At 40.5% G+C, this 21287-nt stretch overlaps 1 protein-coding gene across 4 annotated transcripts in view; it reads left to right on the top strand.

The window, feature by feature from the left end:
- The window catches only part of CFAP43 (cilia and flagella associated protein 43), a 122097-nt gene that overhangs the window by 85260 nt on the left and 15550 nt on the right, over window positions 1-21287 (top strand). For 2 of the 4 annotated variants that reach the window (XM_045438814.1, XM_045438812.1), the window contains 10 exons: window positions 289-393; window positions 1618-1734; window positions 2641-2868; window positions 5206-5412; window positions 7186-7275; window positions 7572-7652; window positions 8728-8853; window positions 15953-16072; window positions 18791-18898; window positions 20409-20495. In XM_045438814.1, coding sequence (XP_045294770.1) covers window positions 289-393; window positions 1618-1734; window positions 2641-2868; window positions 5206-5412; window positions 7186-7275; window positions 7572-7652; window positions 8728-8853; window positions 15953-16072; window positions 18791-18898; window positions 20409-20495 — 1269 coding nt within the window. The remainder of the gene's footprint in view (window positions 1-288; window positions 394-1617; window positions 1735-2640; window positions 2869-5205; window positions 5413-7185; window positions 7276-7571; window positions 7653-8727; window positions 8854-15952; window positions 16073-18790; window positions 18899-20408; window positions 20496-21287) is intronic. The other 2 variants (XM_045438813.1, XM_045438815.1) reach the window with 2 other exon arrangements.

The raw sequence follows: 21287 nt of genomic DNA, 5'->3' as shown, positions 1-21287 counted from the left end.
CTCACGTTTAGGACCTACCTGCCTTTAGAGGTGTTTGTGTTGACACCCTGGTCCTCAAGGAAGGGAATCCCAAGCCTCCAGACTAAACTCTAGGAAATGTTGTTGAGACAGGAAAGTGTTCCTCCCGAAGGACATCTGAACACAGGGCAACCCAGAACATTGGGGAAAGATCCCACACTACCACTAAATGTGCAGCCACGGCTGATTAGTGAATTTACAATTCAGATTATTTTTTCAAGAGGCCACGTTTTCATGTGTATTTTTTCCCTTTCACTTATGTTCTTCAAGATAAGAAAGGATGCAGAGATGCATAACCTAGCCAAGGCCTATTTGGCTGAACTTATTAAAGAAGAATGCTGGAACGCGATGGCTGTGAAAGGTCGAGCTCTTAAGGTAACAGATAGAACTCCAGGTACAATACCTTAGCCAATGAGAATTTTCATTGAGAGTCTCATGGCGGAAAAAACTTTTAAATAATTTTAAGAAAATGCATACATACAAAAGCATTCAGAGCATGCCTTGCCCTTCCAGATTCCACCTGGATGTACCACTTTCTCTCGTCTCGTTCTTCCCTCTCTGTTCGGTCCCTGTGCCCCTCCAAGCCAGCAGCTCTGAAGATTTTCTCTCTTTCCTCTATGAACTACCTGCATCCAGTCTTATTATCTATCTGTTCCAAAAAGCCGCTTCATTCACATTCCACACAGATGGAAATCTAGACACAGTACTGTCCACAGTTCTACCTGTGCCCTCTAAATGTCTGGTTTTTATTCTTTTTCACTGAGATTCCTCCCAACACAATGTTCCTCTTCATGTAAGATGGCCAAAAGTCCCAGTTTATCCCTGTGGTCCTAGAGTAACTATTAAGAGCACCCTTCTCATTTCAAATATGCCCCCCCAATTTGGGTAATGAAATATATGGTCACCCTACATATTTGTGGTTGAGTATTGCTCTTAAACAGGGTTTCCCAAGAGTGGCACATTTGGGGCTGGTTAATTCTGTGGTGTAGAGGTTGTCCTATGGATTGTAGGATGTTTTGACCTCTATCTACTAGGCCCCAGTAGCATCCAAAACTCCCACTAGTGAAAATCAAATATAGCTCCAGACATTGCCAAATGTCCCTGGGGGGCTGGGGAGGAGGGGGACAGGGCAAGTGAAATCACTCCTGGTTGAGAATCACTGCTCTAGAAATAAATCCTTCATTGAAGCACAGTATTTCTACCCAAGGTTTACACCAATACTAATGTAATATAAATAAATTTTTTAAAATATTTACTTATTTATTTTTTTTTGAGAGAGAGAGAGAGAGAGAGAATGCAATCGGGGGAGGAACAGCGCAAGAGGGAGAAACAGAATCTGAAGCAGGCTCTGAGCTGTCAGCACAGAGCCCCATGTGGAGCTGGATCTTAGGAACCCTGAGATCAAGAGTGGCCACTTAACTGACTAAACCACTCAGGCACCCTGTGTTGTCTTATTTTAAAGAAAGTTTCCACTGTCATTTTCACTCATGAATGATAACCTATGAATTAATTTTAATCAGGGATAACATCTCTCACTCCAATTGTGTGTATACAATTATACTACAAATAAATTTATTTATCCTGCCTTTTTTTTTCAAGTGCTTTCACATGCCTTACGTGGTTGAGAACTTCCCAATGAAAGAACGCACGGATGAAGAGTTGAAAGAATTAAAGAGAGTTTTGCAGCAAAAGAAGATTGAAGCAGAGTGTCTTAAAGTACAATTTTAAATATATATGTATTTATATAAGCAATGTGTTTTATTTTAGGGTCTCCATATGGATCTGAGTTAAGATACAATTTAAGATAAGTTTAGATCTTGTTTATATTTTCATTCCCTGTTAATTTGTAGAATATATTTTAATAAATATAGGAGCTAAATCCACACAATAAGTCAAGAGGTCTATAATCCTATATAATACTGGCTAGCTCTCAAATAGGAGGATATACTTTTAAACAATGAGATTGGGGGTTTGTTCTTGTTCTGGTTAGAACTTGTCTTCATCTACCCTGCTCTTTTTATCATCTCTTATCATATGGGATTATATTTTTAAGTAATTGTCCAAAGATGCATAGTATCTACTTTGGTGGAATTATGGTTTTCCTAGAGCAATCCCAGCTTTTTGTTTCTTTGTTTTCAAGCAGCAATCTCTATCAGACCACTAAAAACACACAACCCTGTCAGTGTAATGGGGCCCAGAACCTTGCATCCATTCTTTTTCTGAAATATAAAATTAAGGCATACTTAATTCTTCTTAACCTACACTCCCCAGTCCTATGGGAATAAGTTCCTTTGTAAACATGAAGAAAAGGTATATTTTTTAATGTTTAGGTGTCAGGAAAGACTCAAGGTATTTACAAACAGCTGTAATCCTGTCAGAAATGTAAATATTACATACTGTCAAGGACAGTGTTCACTCTTTCGACTTATCCACAGTTTATCAGTTTCCAAGGCTTAACCCTCTTCTGCATCAGTTTCAGGATCTACCCAACACTTTGAATTCAGTTGTTGGCAAGACAATTTGACATCTAAGATGACTGAAAAAAATTAAGTTGTCACAAAATTGCCCTTTCGAGAATTCTTGTTATTGCATAACTTCTGTGTCATCTTTTTCTATATTTAGCTACGGAAGGAAATTGTAGAGGTTCAGTCTGCAATTACCTTGGTTAAAAAGCATCGTGAAGAGGAGGATGAAGAAGAGGAAGAAGATGTGGCAGTAAAAACTAGCAACTTGCCCAATTATCTGCTTGGCAGTCTGAGTACTGATTTTGGGGTACATGCCTCCCTGTTGTCAGGCCAATTGGAACTTCATTCCAGAGAGGAGAAAATCAACCAAATTATATTACTAAAAGTAGGTGAATTTTTCCTTATCCTCCAAAATCTCTAAAATTCCCCATGAGGTGTCTTGCAAAGGCTCAAATTGAAATCTAATGCCGATCAGATGATGTCTTTAAAGTACATGGAGAGGGGCGCCTGGGTGGCGCAGTCGGTTAAGCGTCCGACTTCAGCCAGGTCACGATCTTGCAGTCCGTGAGTTCGAGCCCCGCGTCGGGCTCTGGGCTGATGGCTCAGAGCCTGGAGCCTGTTTCTGATTCTGTGTCTCCCTCTCTCTCTGCCCCTCCCCCGTTCATGTTCTGTCTCTCTCTGTCCCAAAAATAAATAAACGTTGAAAAAAAAAAAATAAAGTACATAGAGAAATATCAGATGGCTCGCGTGTCCATGTTCTTCAGACAGAACTTGTATACAAGTGTTGCTTTCATCTATTTGGACTGGGATCTCTGATAACAGGTTTTCTGAGGAACACTCCACACTGGCTGATACCACAAGCAAATCATTGTTCTACTTAGAACTTCAGTAATCTCAAAGGTAAAATAGGTCCTTGAATGCCATCTTCTAGGTAACTCAGATGTCCTTTGGAACCTCCTTGTAAGATCAAGATGTGATTGCTTATCTATATATCCTCTTAACCTGGGGAAACACAATTTCTTCCCTAAGATTTCCGTAACTTCTCTTCTGGAACTCAGGGATAAAGTACAGCATCCCACAAGCTCTAAGCTCCTACTCCTTACTTTCTACCAAACCAGTCAGTCTCAGAACACATCTGTATATGCCAACCAAAGGGTTTTGAAAATTTGATGACTGAGATTGCACTAATGTGGATAGTTTGAAATTTAATAATAGCCATTCATATTCCTAAAAGTCCTCCAGCCATATCTGCAATTTGAGTTCCAGTCTCCTACCATGATACTCTGCTCTCTCTTCCTATTTTTTTTTCTTCTCTTCCTCCAACCCTGAAATCCTGTGCATTTATATCCAAAATTGTTTCATTATGTCTTTTGTTGCTCAGCTTCTGCTGACCTGTGCCCTCAGTGTCTCACCTTTCTGCTGTTTTGTTAAGGCATTTTCCTACAAGAAGGTTAATTTCAGCCGAAGAGAAATTCTGGTTTTAACTGTTAAGATCATTTTTCTACCTGCTTTGATGGTTTCATCTTCAGTAGGATAGATATACAGATTAAACTCTGATGGTAAAATAAAGGATACTTTGAGTTGACCATCATTCTACTCACCAGCAGAGGTGGGGGTAATCCAGTTGGACCCACTGCCAAGGTCCAGCTAGCCAGCTTAGCTCCCCTTCCTGCCTTAGAATGACCTGACCATACAGACAAAGAATATTGTGTGCAGTTGTGCTTTTCTGGGAAATTCTTTAGACAATCTCTATAGGCCATCCTTTCCTTACCACATCTCCCCCAAACCAGGTCTCAAAGAAGAGACATTTCCCAATATAAATATCACATATTGCTTTTTAAACATTTTAGGATGGATTTTTTTTTGGAACATACACAAAAGTTGAGAGAATAGCCGGGAGTCTCCTAGTACCCATTGCCTACTTGAGCATTTATCAGCATACCTGCACATTGAGTTACGGCTAACATTTCAGGAAGTAGAATGTGGTATAACAGTTATATCACTGCCTTAATCCTACCGCTGCCACTGTGGGTTATTGAACCAAGAAATGACTTAATATAAACCATCTTTTAAAACGATTAACTTACTGGGGCACCTGGGTAGCTCAGTTGGTTGAGCATCCAATTTTGGCTCAGGTCATGATCTCATGGTTCATGGGTTTGAGCCCCAAGTTGGGCTCTGTACTGACAGCTCGGAGCCTAGAGCCTGCTTCAGATTCTGTGTCTCCCTCTCTCTTTGCTCCTCCCCTGCTGGAATTCTGTCTCTGTCTCTGTCTCTTTCAAAAATAAATAAAACAGAGAAAGACAGATACCATATGTTTTCACTCTTATGTGGATCCTGAGAAACTTAACAGAATACCATGGTGGGGGGAGAGGAAAAAAAAAAGCTAGAGAGGGAGGGAGCCAAACCATAAGAGACTCTTAAAAGCTGAGAATAAACTGAGGGTTGATGGGGGGTAGGAGGGAGGTGATGGGCATTGAGAAGGGCACCTGTTGGGATGAGCACTGGGAGTTGTATGGAAACCAATTTGACAATAAATTTCATATTTAAAAAAAAAAAAGTTAAAAATAAATAAAAAATTAAAAATTTTAATAAATAAAAAAAATTTAAAAGAATGATTAACTTGCTGAGAGTTTGTAAATTGATTTGGCGGGAAGGTAAAAACATGAGATCATGTTACCATATAATGTGATGTGTTCACAGTATCATATTGCTATTTCAGGATGTCATTTACAAGGTGAAAACTATTTTCAACAATGAGTTTGATGCTGCATATAAACAAAAAGAGTTTGAAATTGCACGTGTGAAGGAAAGAAATGTAAGAATTCAAGAAATTATTTTAGATCTGGACTTAGAAGAAGTGGTCTGGCAACCAGAATTTGATGATTGCGAGAAGCCAGAGAGAACCCTTGTTGTGGAAGACAAAGAGGTACTGACTACCTGTGTCATCCCTTCCCTTCTTTCTCACAACATTCCCCCATGTTCTTAGTTACTCATTTTCTTGTGCACACTACTGGAAGTGACTATATTAGGTAGCAGTCTTGGTCACAAGAAAAAAAAAAAAACAGTTGCCATTGCCTCAGCAATAATGAGAATTTCTTTTGTGAATCCTATGGAATCTAGGGAAGATTTGGACACCAAGCCTAGAAGGAAGCAGGGGCCAAAGACTGGAACTTTGAGGGGAGTCAAGAAGTACCCTTTCTTTATCTCTTAGCTCACTTCTCTCTGCATTTCACCTTCCTCCAGCAGCTTCTACTTTATTTCTCCCCACTTAAGCAAACAACTGATCCCAACTAGAATCTCTTAGTCCTGGTTCCACATTTGCCTAGGAAGAGGTCCCTAACCCAGCGTAGGTCTGGTACCTGTACCAAAGAAGGTTGGGTCACGCTGTGGGAGAAAGGCTGATGAAGCTCTAGGAATTATCTGGGTCATTAAGGCACTGACCAGAGGAACGGGGCTCACTGGGCAGCCTTCCTTTTTTTTTTTAATTTTTTTTCAATATATGAAATTTATTGTCAAATTGGTTTCCATACAACACCCAGTGCTCATCCCAAAAGGTTGGGCAGCCTTCTTAAAAGGTGTTTGGCCCCAGGTGGTTACAAGTAAATGCTTAAAGAAAACAATTAAAATATAACCATATTTTATTTCTAAAAAGTAAGAAATGCTAGAAAATACCAAAAAAAAAAAAAATCCTTGCCCATATGAAAACAGCTTGATTACTTTGGGACAAAAAGGTAATAGTGTTGCTTAGAAATAATACCAAACATTATACAGCCCCTGTTAAAAGCCAGATACCATTCTAAGTGCCCTAAATAGATTGAGACTAATTTTTCATTATAAGACCTTATATGGTAGATACTAATATTACCTCCTTTTTACAGGTGAGGAAAGTGAGGCACAGAGAGTTAAAGTAGTTTGACCACAGTTACAGAGCTAGTAAATGACAGAGTTGCAGTCTGAACCCAAATTATTATCCTTCAGAACACATCCTTACCTCTGAGGTCCACTGTACTTGTTTAAGGATATCATTTCTTCCAGAACCAGACCCTCACCATGTAATCAAAAACCCTGGAGCATGGTGATAGCAAGGACTTTACTCTGCCGCTCTCACCAAGGTCTTGCTGTGGGCAGTCTTTGTATGTGGATAATTAACCTCTTCTTTAATCCCTTCTATGTGAGGAGAGTGAGCTCGTTACAAGCCAAACTTATGTCCTTCCCCTGCTTCAAACCCCACAGTGGCTGCTCATTTCACTTCAGGAAACATGCCTCTTCCTGTCTGCCCACCCCATCCCCTTCCTCTTCAGCTGTTCTCACCATCTTGCTTTGGGCCAGCCACACTTGCATTCCCACGACTCCTTGAATACTCCAAGCTGTTGGTCTCTCAGGAACCCCACCCTACAGGGTTTGGCTTAGAGGACACTTCTCTGAACCCTCCTCCTGCCCCCTCCTCTAAATCAGATCCCTGTTATAATCTCTTTAGTGGCAGAGAACAGCTTTGAGAGCTAATAGAGAAGGAGCAATCAATTCTCCCAAGCCTCTCATTCTAGATCTCATCTTTGTTCCAAGATAGGAAATGGGTTGTGAAATCTGGATGGTTCCTTTATCTTCTTGGTACCTTCTAACCTCTTCCCTGATGTGTGGAAAGAAGGTTTGTTTTGAATTTTGTAAGAATAACAGCAGGAAACTACATTTTCTCTTTCAGATTACAGCTCACAGATTTGTTAATCCATGGCAAAAAAACAAAACGCAATTTACTGTGACCAGTAAAATGGAGCAATGGCTTCTGACACGGGTAGGCAGTTTGGCTCAGACATATCTAAGACCCCCTTTCCTTTAGGGATTCTTGTTCCAATTTGGTTCAGTAGTCTCGTACTTGTACTCCACTGTAGAAACATATCAAGGCAATTGACATGGTCAGAGATCACTGGAATCTCCGTGGCCTCCTTCTCCTCTTCCCTCCATGCCACTTGCCACCCTCCCCAGTTCTAAATGCAGTCATTCTAACACTGGGTGGGAGGCCGCCTCTGGTGCCACCAGAGGGACAGATCTTTGTCTCAGCTGCCCTCCCTGACCCTGGCTCTTTTCCAGGGTCCTGACACAAGGCACCGAGCCCTGATGGACATGATGGGAGGAGTTCTGGAAGTCAAGAAGGAAGATATTTTGAGAATGGTGAGATTTCTGGACATTCTTATGGAAGGTGGAATGGGGTAGAGAGAGCTACTTAAATCTGATCATTCTTGTCTATAATAACCTGAGTCTTAGAAATTCTACAGCTACAAATATACAGTACCTCATAAACAAACCACATCAGGCAAATAAGAAATTTGAAACCCCAGGCTTGCCTTCTCATCTGACATAAAGCAAACAAAAGAACAAAAACAGGCAACCATAGTGGTTCTTATCTCTATAGAAAGCAGGATTAACACTGCACCCATAATTCTCTGGATATACCAAGAAACATTCCATTTGATACCTGCCATAGGTGTCCCTGGAGCTCAGATCCAGTTCTAGCTATGAAGATATCAACATGTACCTCTGAACCTGTCACTTAAGAATCGGTGTACATCCCAAATTGCCCACTCTCGCTTATGTCACAGAAAAATAGTTGTAACATTTTTTCATATCCTTTCATTAAAGTGTCAGGCCATCATCATGCCAATGTGAAGAACTGTATCTCTTTAAAAGTCTTTGGGGCTTAATTTAATTTAATTTAATTTAATTTTAGAGAGAGAGAGCATGCATGCATGCGTGCACTCAAGCAGGGGAGGGGCAGAGAGAGAGAGAGAGAGAGAGAGAATACCAAGCAGGCTCCATGTTCAACACAGATCCCAATGTGGGGCTCAATCCCATGACCCTGGGATCATGACCAGAGCTAAATATCAAGCATCAGATGTTCAACCAACAGAGCCGCCCAGGCATCCCAGGGCTCTTTATTTAAGCTGTAATGATGGGGCACCTGGGTGGCTCAGTCGGTTGAGCATCTGACTTCGGCTCAGGTCATGATCTTGCGGTTGGTGAGTTCGGGCCCCATGCTGGGCTCTGTGCTGACAGCTCAGAGCCTGGAGTCTGCTTCAGATTCTGTGTCCCCCTCTCTCTCCGCCCCACCCCTGCTTGTGTTCTGTCTCTGTCTTTCAAAAATGAATTAACATTAAAAATAATTAAACTGTAATGATAACCCTGAACCTTCACTGTACTGTTATATTTATGTTTGAGGCACAGTATATGCTTTCCTTTATATCTTCAGGTGATTCCTCAACCTGCTTTCATGGCAAAACCTGATGCTGTATGGTCTGAAGAAGAGAGGAAACAATTTAAAGAATATGAGAAGAAAGTTAAAGAGTTAAATGAAGAAAGAGAGAAATATAGAAAGGTCAGAAGAGCAAGGAAGTAATGTACCCCACCCAAGTTTCATTTCAGTATCTTTTAAAATTGAGTGTTCTTTATTCCCTCAGTATCTTGAGTAGCTCCAGGATAGTGTTTCAGCTTAAATTCTCAAGAGACTTAGGGGAAGTGGATAGAGATAAACTTAGAGTTAACACAATTTCAAACAGAAAGAACATATTGCAATGATTGTGTTTTTTTTTTAAGTTCTTATTGATTTCAATATTTCCCACATAGTTACAATTCATTTGGTCCTCCATTAATTCTTAAGATGTTTAGTGAACATGTATTATAGTATATTGTAGGCACTGCTCTCTATCTTCTACATCTGTTTCAGTTTAGTAATACTCTTGCTTGATTTGCTCTCAATCTCAAGGAAAGGACTTGACAAAAGAATGACATAATCAACACAGCGCGTAGTTTACAGTTGTAATTTGAGATACCTGCAATGCAGTTCTATTTTTATCTCTTTGCATCACCAAGAAACATTCCAACATTAAAATTGCTTACAATTATAATAGGGATATAAAAGCTGATGGTATACAACCAAATAAAAAAAATTTATTCCTCTGTGAAGAAAGTAAAACCATGCCATCATTTCAGGCAGGACAGTTTGTCAGCTTTATAGTGGCTGTATCTCATGAGCAACTTCTTTAAACCTATTGTTAACCTGTTCCCGCTTTTATTCACGGCAGTCCTCTAACAGTGCCCTAACATTTCATCCCAAGGTAGGACTTACCAAAAAGCCAAAATGAGCAGTCTTGAATGCAGTAAAAATGTGAAGGCATTGGGGACTCTAGATGCCTAAGGTGGTGGCATTTATTGCATGGTCTCGTATTGTGAAATTAGTCTGCTGCCTGTGTCCCCACTTCCCTGTTCCTTGGTCACACTCAGTGGGTAAAAGCCAGCCTTGACTAAAGCCAGTACTTGTCCTTCTCTGTGCCTACACCTGCTGACTGGTTTCCCTCTAATGACCTTAATCATTATTGTGTCCTTAGAGCTGTTCAGTGACACTGTTCTCTTTTTCCCCTAGCTTAGTCCACATCACCTGGGGGATGTTGTCAAAAACGCAGATTCAGTTCTGTCATTCTGAGGAATTGGAAGGATCCTGAGATTTCTTTTTTTTCTTTCTATAATTTATTTTTTATAATTTATATCCAAGTTAGCACATGGAGCAACAATGGTTTCAGGAGTAGATTCCTTGAGCCTCTTACCCATTTAGTCCATCCCCACTCCCCAACCCCTCCAGTAACCCTCTTTTTCTCTATATTTAAGAGTCTTTTATGTTTTGTCCCCCTCCCTGTTTTTATATTATTTTTGCTTCCCTTCCCTTATGTTCATCTGTTTTGTATCTTAAAGTCCTCATATGAGTGAAGTCATATGATATTTGTCTTTCTCGGACTCATTTCTCTTAGCATAATACCCTCTAGTTCCAGTCACGTAGTTGCAAATGGCAAGATTTCATTCTTTTTGATTGCTGAGTAGTACTCCATTGTATATGTATGTACCACATCTTCTGTATCCATTCATCCATGGATGGACATTTGGGCTCTTTCCATACTTTGGCTACTATCGATAGCGCTGCTATAAACATTGGGGTGCATGTACCCCTTCGAAACCGCACACCTGTAGGATCCTGAGATTTCTAACAAGCAACCTGGTGGCAGCTGCTGCTGGTCGGAGGACTGTGCTTTAAGTAGCCAGATCCTAGAGGACTGTGTCACATGTTCTCCCCTGTCTTCAAACTTCCAACACCTGACCTCTTCAACGCACTCTTACCCTATTTTCTATTTCACTGGGAGGAGAGAAGCAACTAGAAGAGATTTGCCTTACTCTTCCACCTCCACATCTATCTTCTGCCTGCGCTAGAATCCATAGACTCTTCCTGCCTTTCTGTCTCTTAAGGATGAAATGGCCTTGCATCTGCCCGAGCTGGTCCTTCACTTGTGCACCCAATCCCCTACCACCTTACGATTCAACGTTGTTACTCCTGCAGTTTTCCCCTTTTTCCTGCATCAGTTTTTCCCTTCAGCATAGACACATGTTGTAATATTATACATTGGATACATCTCTCATCTTTTAGAAGAGAAAAAGAAAAAAAAAAAACTCCTTTGAAGAGGATTCTGGAATTCTTTCTATGATCCTTGTGACTTTTGAGTTAGTCTGAATGTACTTCAAAATAAGCTAAAAGGAAAAAATAACTCTCTGGACCCCACTTTCCTTTCAATCCACTGCCCAGTGTCTCCTCAAAAAAAACCTAGCAAAATCTGTGTTCATTGTCTCCAGTTTCTCCCGATCTTTTCGAAAAGCCTTTGTATTCTGGAAAATATCAAATATATGAAAGAGTAGAGAGAATAGTAGAATGACCCCCCCCATCCAGCTTCAACAATTATCAATTCATGGCAAATCTTATTTCATTTTATACCTCCACCAATTTTCCTAACACCAGATTAAATTTGCCAATTTTTATTTTAGAATTATTCAAATGTACAGAACTGTTACATGAGTAGTACTGTCTATATACCATATACCTATACCCTCCAGTTTTTAATATTGCCACATTTGTGTTTTATATTTTTCTCCTGAATTATATATATATGGTATCAAAACATCATACTATACATAAAATGATTTGAAAACTTCATACTATTACGTCCAATTCCAACGTAGTATTTAGATCTCCTTTCTCGGCACAAACCCTAGTTCCCCAACTATAAATGTATTTATTCATTTGCTCAGTCCTACAATATGCCTAAAATGCCTCTACAAAAAGCAAAACTTCTTGGTAGGTTTTAAGATTTCCTTGCACCTCTTTTTGTTCTTAGGATATATCCACTGAGGGTGGGCCACCTGCACATTATATTCAGAATTTGTTTGGATGAATCTTCTTTTTCCCTTCTGTGTGGACGACATTATCAATTTGATATAAAGTTCTTCATGTAGGACTATTCTTATTTCAGGGGGAAGAGGCCAGTGTGTCTTCTGATTTCATGATTTTCTTTGTTTCTGCAGAACCCTTAATGTTCACTTCTGCCTTCCTTCTTTCCCTTTACCCCAAGTCTCCTGGAGGCACCTCCGTCTTCCACTCTGCCTCATTCTCCCCAGAAGCAGCACTGCCTGACATTGCACCTCAAGTCCCTTCTTTATGATTTGCCAGGGGCTCCTCTTTGGGCACCTTGACAGCTGCCACCCTAATCCAAATAGTGTCATTTCTTACCTGATTTATGGCATCCGTTTCCCTGCTCTTCCCCTCCCCTGATCTGTACCCTTCCCATTCTCTCCCACCACTCTCCCCATCCTTAAGTGTGTCTACTGCACTGGCTTCGCGGACCTCCATGGATCCCCAGTGAACTCTTGACTCCCACACTCACAGCTCATTCTTGCCATGGACACTTGACATGCTGTGGCCATTGCCTGGGGTGCTCTCGCCCCATTTGGCCACATGCTGTCTCACCTCTTTTGGATCTCTACTTGGTCATCAGCTCATCTCCCTAAATAACATGGCAAACTCTCTCCTCACTAGTCCCACTCTGTCCCCCACACCCTGCTCTGGTGTTCTCCAGAGTGCTCATCCCCACCTGGCCTGCTTCCCCTGCACTCGTGTATATATTACCTGCCTCCTCCACTAGAATGTAATGTGAGGGAAGAGAACTGGTTTGTTTTGCTCTTTACTATATTTCAAGTTTTGAGAACTATGCTTGATCCATGGGCACTCAATAAATATTTCTTGAATGAGTCGATAAATTTATTGACACTTATTATGTACCAGGCACAGACCAAGGGCCTGGGGATTTACCACCTTCATCCTCAAGAGCCTGTAGTCTGGCCAACTACAATAATACTTTCTTTTTTTTTTTTTTTTTTTTTTTCAAAAAAAAATTTTTTTTTTCAACTTTTATTTATTTTTTTGGGACAGAGAGAGACAGAGCATGAACGGGGGGAGGGGCAGAGAGAGAGGGAGACACAAAATCAGAAACAGGCTCCAGGCTCTGAGCCATCAGCCCAGAGCCTGATGCGGGGCTCGAACTCACAGACCGCGAGATCGTGACCTGGCTGAAGTCGGACGTTTAACCGACTGCGCCACCCAGGCGCCCCAATAATACTTTCTTAAATTGCAAGCCATGTGTTTGTCCAGGGCTGGGAGAAATTCTTGTTCTCATGGGTTCTGCACTGTTCATCCATACCCTCCTCTTTAGTGTCCCATCTCCCATCTCCCTGCTTCTCATTTCTCAGCACCTGATGCAGACATTTTTAGTTAAAATTAGATTTTCCCAGGGATGTTTGAGGAAAAGTGACACCTAATTCTTTAACAAATACTCCTTTGATTCCCACTGTGGGCTGGGGGCTGTGCCAGATCCTGGGGGACGCTTGCTGACTAGACAGACACAGCCCTCGCCCCTCACGGTGCTGTCTTGGGGGGGAGGGAGTTACATATTAACTGGACATTCACAAAATAGTCATTTAACTACAATGCAATAAATCAGATGGCCAGGTGCCATCTGTGACAGTAAACACAGAGGCACTGACTGAGATTGGGGCCACTGCTGTTCACCAGGCCCCCTTTACAGGCTGGCGTGCCCATCCCCTTACCGCTATGCATGCTAAAGATAAAGACTCAGACCTGAGACCTCTGGCACCTTGCCCTTGGCTCATCAAGGGGGCATCCTTGTTGTACCACACAAGGTTATCCAGAACAGCCTGTGACTGACTGATAACATGGGGATGCAAAAGTCCAGCCCCCTTGACCCAAACTGGGACAGCTCAGTGGAGCCTCTCTATTACCCTTATCCCCTGGGAATCAGGCAAAGGCTGGGCTACCTAAGGGCACATCGTTGCTCAGCCTCTGCCCCTTCCTTGGCTGCTTCCCTTCCCCCCGTTTACAGATGTCTCTGAAAAAGCACTCCCTCCCAAAATCACATACACTGGAATCCCGTTCCAGGCTTCTCAGGCTCAAGATAGTGCCTAAGACGGGACCCAAGTAGGCTTACTTGAGAAAGTGACTTTGGTGCTCACGTTAGAAGAATGAGAAAAAATGACAGGTTGAAGAGCAGGGAATGGAGATCAGACAGATGGAAAAGCACATGAGAAGAGCCTGCAGTGAAAAGAATGTGGGGTGTTTGAAACACAGAGCAAAAGGCTGTTCTGACATTAGAAAAAGTTCCTTTCTGTCCGGAGAGAGGGGTAGGCTGGGATCCTTGGCCATGTGATGGTGCTACCATTGTCCAGGGACACAGGGCCTGGATACACAGCTACTGGGCCCATAACCGGTGGGATGTTTCCATTCCTATGAGATAGTGTCATAAATTATGATCAACAAACTGGCCCTGAAGTGTGCTTTTTCTGTATTTGTTTTATTTTAATAATTCCTCATTGCTTCATTAGCTTCATTTGGGTGGTGTTTCTCCTTGTGTCAAGGGCCTCTATACATCTAGCTAAACTCTCTCCATCACCTTCCCAGAATTTGTCTCTCACTTCATTAAACCAGCATAGATAGAACTTAGCTTTTTCAGGTTAACTTAAAATAATGTATTATTACCACCATAGTAATAATTTATTCAAGGAAGAATTATCAGTGGATGCTAAAACTGGTGGATAAAAGTTTGATGAGGAACAAGATTTTTACATGGTTCCTAAGTATCTTCCCACAAATTGATTACAAATGGAAAAATAGCAACTGTATGATAGAGACACTGGCAGACAATGCTTGACCAGTTAACATCACCAGTAATGAAATAAACCAACATCATGTCTCCTCATGTGGTGCCCTGAGAAGGATACAACATGATTTATGTAGTGTTCCTGCTAGAAATGTATAACCTGGTCTATGCATGAGAAAACATCAGACAGACCTAAACTGAGTGACAGTCTACAAAATGACTCAGCTGTATTTGAGCGTCTGTAGCTTATTCTCAAATGGTTGAAAAAAAGATAGAGATAGGGAGAGAGAGGGAGAAGGGATTGAGCAAGTGATAAAACAAATGCCTTGGAATATTAGCATTTGATTAATTTGGTAAAAACTATGTGGGGATTCTTTGTACTATTCTTACAACTTTTCTGTAAATTTAAAGTCATATCAAAAATTTTAAGTTACAAAAACTTTTAAAGATAAAAATTATTTGTAATGGTATGTCTAGGATTGAACTACAGGTATTGTTTTCTTTAAAAATATAAGTTTAGGAGCGCCTGGGTGGCTCAGTCAGTTAAGCGTCCGACTCTTGATTTTGGCTCATACCATGATTTCACGGTTCTTGAGACTGAGCCCTGCGTCAGGCTGTGTGGTGACAGCATGGAGTCTGCTTGGGATTTTCTCTCTCCCCCTCTCTCTCTGCCCCTCCTCTGTTCGGTCCCTCTTGCACATGCACTCTCTCTCTCTCTCTCTCTCTCTCTCCCCCTCTCTCAAAATAAACATTAAAAATATTGAGGAGGGCACTTGCTGGGATGAGCACTGGGTGTTGTATATAAGCGATGAATCACAGGGAACTACTCCCAAAACAGTGGATACACTGTATGTTAGCTAGCTTTACAATAAATTATATTTTAAAAAGTAAACAAATTCACCAATGTGGTATTTTCCATGAAAAAAATATATAAATTTATAGTTTCCTACTCACCTACTCTTGCTTAGCTCTAAGTCTATCTCTGCCTCTACCTCTTTATCTATACACTCACTCCTTATTTCCTTAAAATCTAAAAAATTCCGTGAAGATATATCACGGCTTTAAAAAAAAAAAAAATCAAGATTTTTAGGGTCAGATTGTGTGCCTGGAAATTTCTGTCTTATATAGAGAGAGTAAGAATTTTCCAGAAAGATTTGCTGTAATTTGTTTTACTAGGCCTTATTCTGCCTGATCATTAGCCATGATCAGTTATGTCTTTTTTTTTCCAGCATAATCTTTTTAAAGCACAAATCTCAGATTCACAGTATATTAAACAGATCCAAATGGAACATCTCTGGTTGAAGAGAGTGGAAGGCCCAGAGCACTTCAGAAGGCCTGTCCTTCCCCTACCCTTGCAGCAAAATGTGAACACCACTTCCTTGCAGCATTTAATGTTCCTAAACATTAACTTTGCTATTGATTTCCTTTCAGTCATTAGAAGCAGAAATGAAGAAACTTCAAAATTCCATTCAAGAAAGCACACAGAATTTTGATGAACATTTGAAAAGACTCTTTGAAAGGAGAGTAAAGGCAGAGATGGTTGTCAACCAGGTAAATAAAAGCTTTTACTTACATGACTTTTTCTTTTAATGTTTATTTATTTATTTTTGAGAATGAGAGAGAGTGTGAGCAGGGGAGGGGCAGAGAGAGAAGGGGAGACAAGGAATCCAAAGCAGGCTCTGAACTGTCAGTGCAGAGCTAGACACAGGGCTCGAACTCACTAACCATGAGGTCATGACTTGAGCTGAAGTCAGACACTTAACCAACTGAGCCACCCAGATGCCCCATGACTTTTATTTTAAGGAGCCTCCAGGGCCTCTCTTTGTTCTTAGGAAAAAGACCAACAACCTTCCTGCTCATGTGGGCCTGGCTCCTGCTCCAGCCTCACCTCTGCCCCATCCGTCTTCACTGGCCACACTCCCTTTGGTGCCTTGAGCACAGCAGTGTGCCCATTCCTCCTGGCTCTGCCTCCTGACCTGTATCTACTCACCTTTCAGGTCCCAATTTACAAGCCAGTTCCTCAGACTAGGTTAGAGCTTCCTAGTATATGCTCTGACGTTTTACTTTCTATTACTTACTGCAATTGAATTTTAATTTATATGAGATTACTTTTTAATGCTCCCAAAACTATAAGTTCCATGAACTCTGTCTTGTTCACCCCTATATCTCCAGCAACCAGCAAAGGGCTGGGCTCATACTATGTGTTAAATGAATGAATAGTCCATCTGACCCAAAGAGCCAATGAAAAATCTGGCTTAATTTGATTCAACAGTAAGAATATAAATGAAGTGTGCAGTAACTAGAAACAAGAAGACCAAGGGGTGAAGCCTTTCAATTCTAAGGGAAAATTATTGCTAGCATTGGATTCTACACTGCCCAAACTATCATTTGAGTGTAAGAGGAGAATAATGATATTTTGAGAAACACAAGATCTTGAAAATTTATATGTGTCTCTAAAGGCAAGAGGGGTCAACCAAAAAAGATGAAAGAAGATAAGGGAACCTCTAAGAGGATGTCTCTATCCTCGGGGTCCCAATAGGAATGGTACACTGAAAGAGTTACATTGAAGAGGGTTTAATGCAGGGACTCTTTACTGAGGTATGGGCAGGGTTAAGGGAAACAGCAAGGAATGGCCAAGAGACCAGAAACAGTGGGAAGCCCATAACATTTCTAAATCTAACGAGGCAAGGGAAGGGAGCTACTACCACTACCAGCAAGAGCTGTAGCCTTGAGAGAGGGGCTGCTCCTGGGGAGTCATGGCCACAGACAGATGAACATAACCACTGGCCCCACAGGGAGGGAGTGTGTATATGGTAGTTGGGTCGGGGGAGATTGGTAATGAATGCCCCAGAACTAGGCATAAGAACAGCGTTAGTCATATGGCCAGAAAGTAGAAACAATCCAAATGTCCAATGACTACATATAGATAAATAAAATATGGTTTATCCATATAATGGAATATTATTTGGCAATGACAAGTACTAACGTGCTACAACATGGGTGAAAAGTGACTTATATGAAATGAGTGAATTGTATGAAATATATACTAATAAAGCTATTATTTTAAAAAGATGTGCTTAGAACATCTTTTCATACAAAATAATGAAGAAACTATCAAAGACTACCAGATAATATCCAAAGGACTCAGGAGCCAATTTTAAAAGCTCCCGTAAAGGGAATAATTTAAGATTCAACAATGATAATCATTACAATTACCTGAAACCCACCAAAGCTGTTTAAATTAGTGAATTTGCGGTATTTTAAAAAGAAAAATGCCTATCGTTCACCTTCAGACGATAACAACCAATTCATTATTTGAAAACTGACAGAGAGAGTGTCGAGAATTGATTCTGCCTTCCTGTATGAATTGTACCACTAGGTAACTACATTGCAGATAAGGAGGAGCATCTGTGTATTTACAAAGGAGTTTTAATGAATAAAGTGAAAAAAAAAAAAAGGAACTACAGAAATAGAATATCACCATCCTACAACTCTCCATGGATTAATGGGCCTGGGCATGCAGTGTCTACATTACTAACATCACAAAAAGACAGACAACAGTATGTGTCTCCTGATCAAAGGACATAGTATCACCTACGGTACTGCCAAAAGGATCACACATGGGTCCGATCAGGCCTCTGATCAGCTGCCAGTTTTCAGGCAGTACATGAGATGAAGGATACTGATGAACTCACCGGAAGTATGCAGTTAGCAAAACCCAGATTAGGTAAAACTACAAGTAAATGTGAGGAAAGGAAAGGAAAGGAAGGGAAGGGAAGGGAATCTGTGGATTTTAAGAGATTATTTTTCAGGTGGCAATTTTTTAAATGGACAAGTTACGCTCTAGTGCCTAGAGATATACTTGGGTAATAAAAGCATAAAGAAACACAAGAGAGTGATTATTATGAATGTCAGGAAGGTGGTTATTACTGGGGTTGAGACTGTGAAGGGGACACATGGAAGGGGAAAGCTGTATTTCTTGAACTGTGTGGTGATTGCAAGGGTGTTTTACCTTTATAACTCAAGCTATACGCTGTTGTGTGTATTTTTTCTGTATATATATTTCACCTTACAATGAAAAGCTGGAAAAGGTAAAATAACTGAGTAGTTAGTGCAACTGTCTATATTCCCTTTTCCTTGAAAAGAATTTCTCTTATTTGTATGTCATGAATCTGCTTGATGAGTGCCAAGTCTGTGGCCCTCAGTAGAAAATCATTTCTCAAATAGAAGTAGTGATCATCTTCCCCACCTTTTGAAATATTTCCACAGGAGGAACTGAAAATAAATAACCTCGTTTTTTCTTTGCTGTTGGATGAAGAAATAAGCTCCAGAGAAGCATTCCTAAACAACTACCTTATAAAGAAGCAGGCGGAGAAAGTAAGGACAGTATCTGATATCTTGAGTATAACCAGAGCTGACACACCTTGGCCCTTCCCTTCTTGCACATCCCTCTTAGCTGTGTGTGTTCCTTGGCTCCCTGCCAGGGACTTTGCTCCAGGGTCAGATGAAAGCACCTGCTGTAGTCTGTTCATGAAGTTATGTGATTCCGTGTCTGTAACCATTTAGTCAAAAGAACTGTGTAACTTTGATATGATATATGATGTATAAAATGAGACAATATAGCTTCATGGTTGGAAGGACTCGCTTCTAACTACTGACTGGCTGTGGGACCTTGGACAAGACATAGAATCTTTTAAGCTATTTGTAAGCTCTTCTCTGGGAGTATTGTCTTCTCTGGATCATTTGGAACCCTACGTTTTACTAAGCATGTGAGTAACAGGTTAGCTTATAGAATGAAAAGCTGTCATATTCTGAAAAACCCTAATAAATAGGGGTTGAATAGATAAGTCTTATTAAAGAGACAATGAATGCAAAATGCTTATCACATAATAATTTTCAAAAGGTGTCAGCTTTTATTGGTAGTATTAATAAAGAACATTTATGTATGAATGATTTAGAGTATCATATATGACATATGAACTTAGTTTTTGCTAACAGTCTATTAAATAGCATATGTAAAGCACCTTCTAAATGCAACCATCCTCATAACAACCCTGCAGGGTCCTGGATTTCTTTCCTAGTTGAGGAGAGTTGCTAACATGCCTAAGTCACCCATTAGAATGTAAAACAGCAGGAATTGGAACTGTGGAAATAAATTAAGACCATCTAGATGACAATAAGCAGACTATTTATTCAGAGCTTGGTATAGTAAGGGTTCAGCCACCATCACTTGTGTTTGGCAGACACTCATAGGCAGGCAGGGGGTGGGAAAGCTTTATAATAAAGAAGAAAGGGCTTCAGATGCACCCTGATTAGAAGTTGTTGGCATGGGGAAGCCAGGGGCAAGGTAATTAGAAGGCAGACAAACTCTGTGATTAATTTGGGGAGCATATTTGGCTTTGTCTGTTTGGTCCTAAACTGGAAATGGCGGCAAAAATTAGGAAAGCTGAAAGTTACTGACCAAGTCCTGGCAGTTTGGGGTTGCTCGCTGCTGAGGATATGGTTTAGCTTCCTGGCTAGTTGCTACAGGGGTTGTGGGTCAGAGTCCTATTTGTATATATAGTCTGGCCATTGTTTATACATTCAGTCTCTCAGAAGCCAGCTCCATGTGAACCCCAAGACTGTGCAATTCCATCATCCATACTTCCTTTCGTCACTTAACACACTCACATGCAGGCCTGGCTATACTTAGAAACAGGTGATTAGATGTTTGTTCTTTCAAAATCTCCAACTGATTTACTTTCTTCTACAAATCTTATCTGTAATGGATATTCCACTGACACATTTATCTTATACTAGGAAATTTGTTGTTATTTTTAATATCCCCAATATTTTTGTTTATCCTGAAAAACTTAGTTCCAATTGCCTATTCTTGGTGTTATTACAGAACCAGACTTCAGAGGCCATCCAGAAAGCCAAAGAAGACCTTGATACGTACAGGGAACACTATGACAACTTGTTGGCAGAAGACAAAGTGAGAGCCGTTGTCTTACCCATTCACCAATGCAATAGAGTTGCTGCCTAGATTTGGGGAAGATTAAAAGGAATGTAATTTAACTTCCTCATAGATTTTTCTCCTATTATAATTTTCAGTTATCAGTGAACTTCATTCTGTGCCATTGTATATTTCTGATAATAACTGCATAAAATAAATTCTTGTAAACATCTCTGGTTTAAACATTCTCTTGTACAAAAAAGAGAGATCATCTAGACTTAAGGGCTTCTCAAACTTTAAGTTGCGGTCCCCATCAGTTGGTCATGAAATCAATTTAGTAAGCTATAACCAGTAGTTTTAAAAAATTTATTTTAATTCAAGTATAATTAATGCACAGTATTCATTTCAGATGTACAATATAATGATTCAACAGTTTTATACATTACTCAGTTCTATACATTACTCATGATACGTGTACTCTTAATCCCCAACACTGACGTGCCTGGGTGGCTCAGTTGGTTAAGTGTTCGACTCTTGATTTCAGCTCAGGTGATGATCTCACCTCAGGTGGTGATCTCATGGTTCATGAGTTCAAACCCCACACTGGGCTCTGCACTGACAGTGCGGAGCCTGTTTGAGATTCTGTGTCTCCCTCTCTCTCTGCCTCTCTCCCACTTGCAATCTCTGTCTCCCAAAATAAACATTTAATCCCCCTCACCTATTTCACCCATGCCCCCACTCACCTACCCTGTGGTAACCATCAGTTTGCTTTCTATATTTAAGTGTATGGTTTTTTACCTCTTTTTTTCTTTGTTCTTTTGTTTTGTTTCT

Source organism: Leopardus geoffroyi, chromosome D2, assembly GCF_018350155.1.
Source record: "Leopardus geoffroyi isolate Oge1 chromosome D2, O.geoffroyi_Oge1_pat1.0, whole genome shotgun sequence".
NCBI classification, from domain to species: domain Eukaryota; kingdom Metazoa; phylum Chordata; class Mammalia; order Carnivora; family Felidae; genus Leopardus; species Leopardus geoffroyi.
This window is presented reverse-complemented; position numbering and strand designations above follow the sequence as displayed.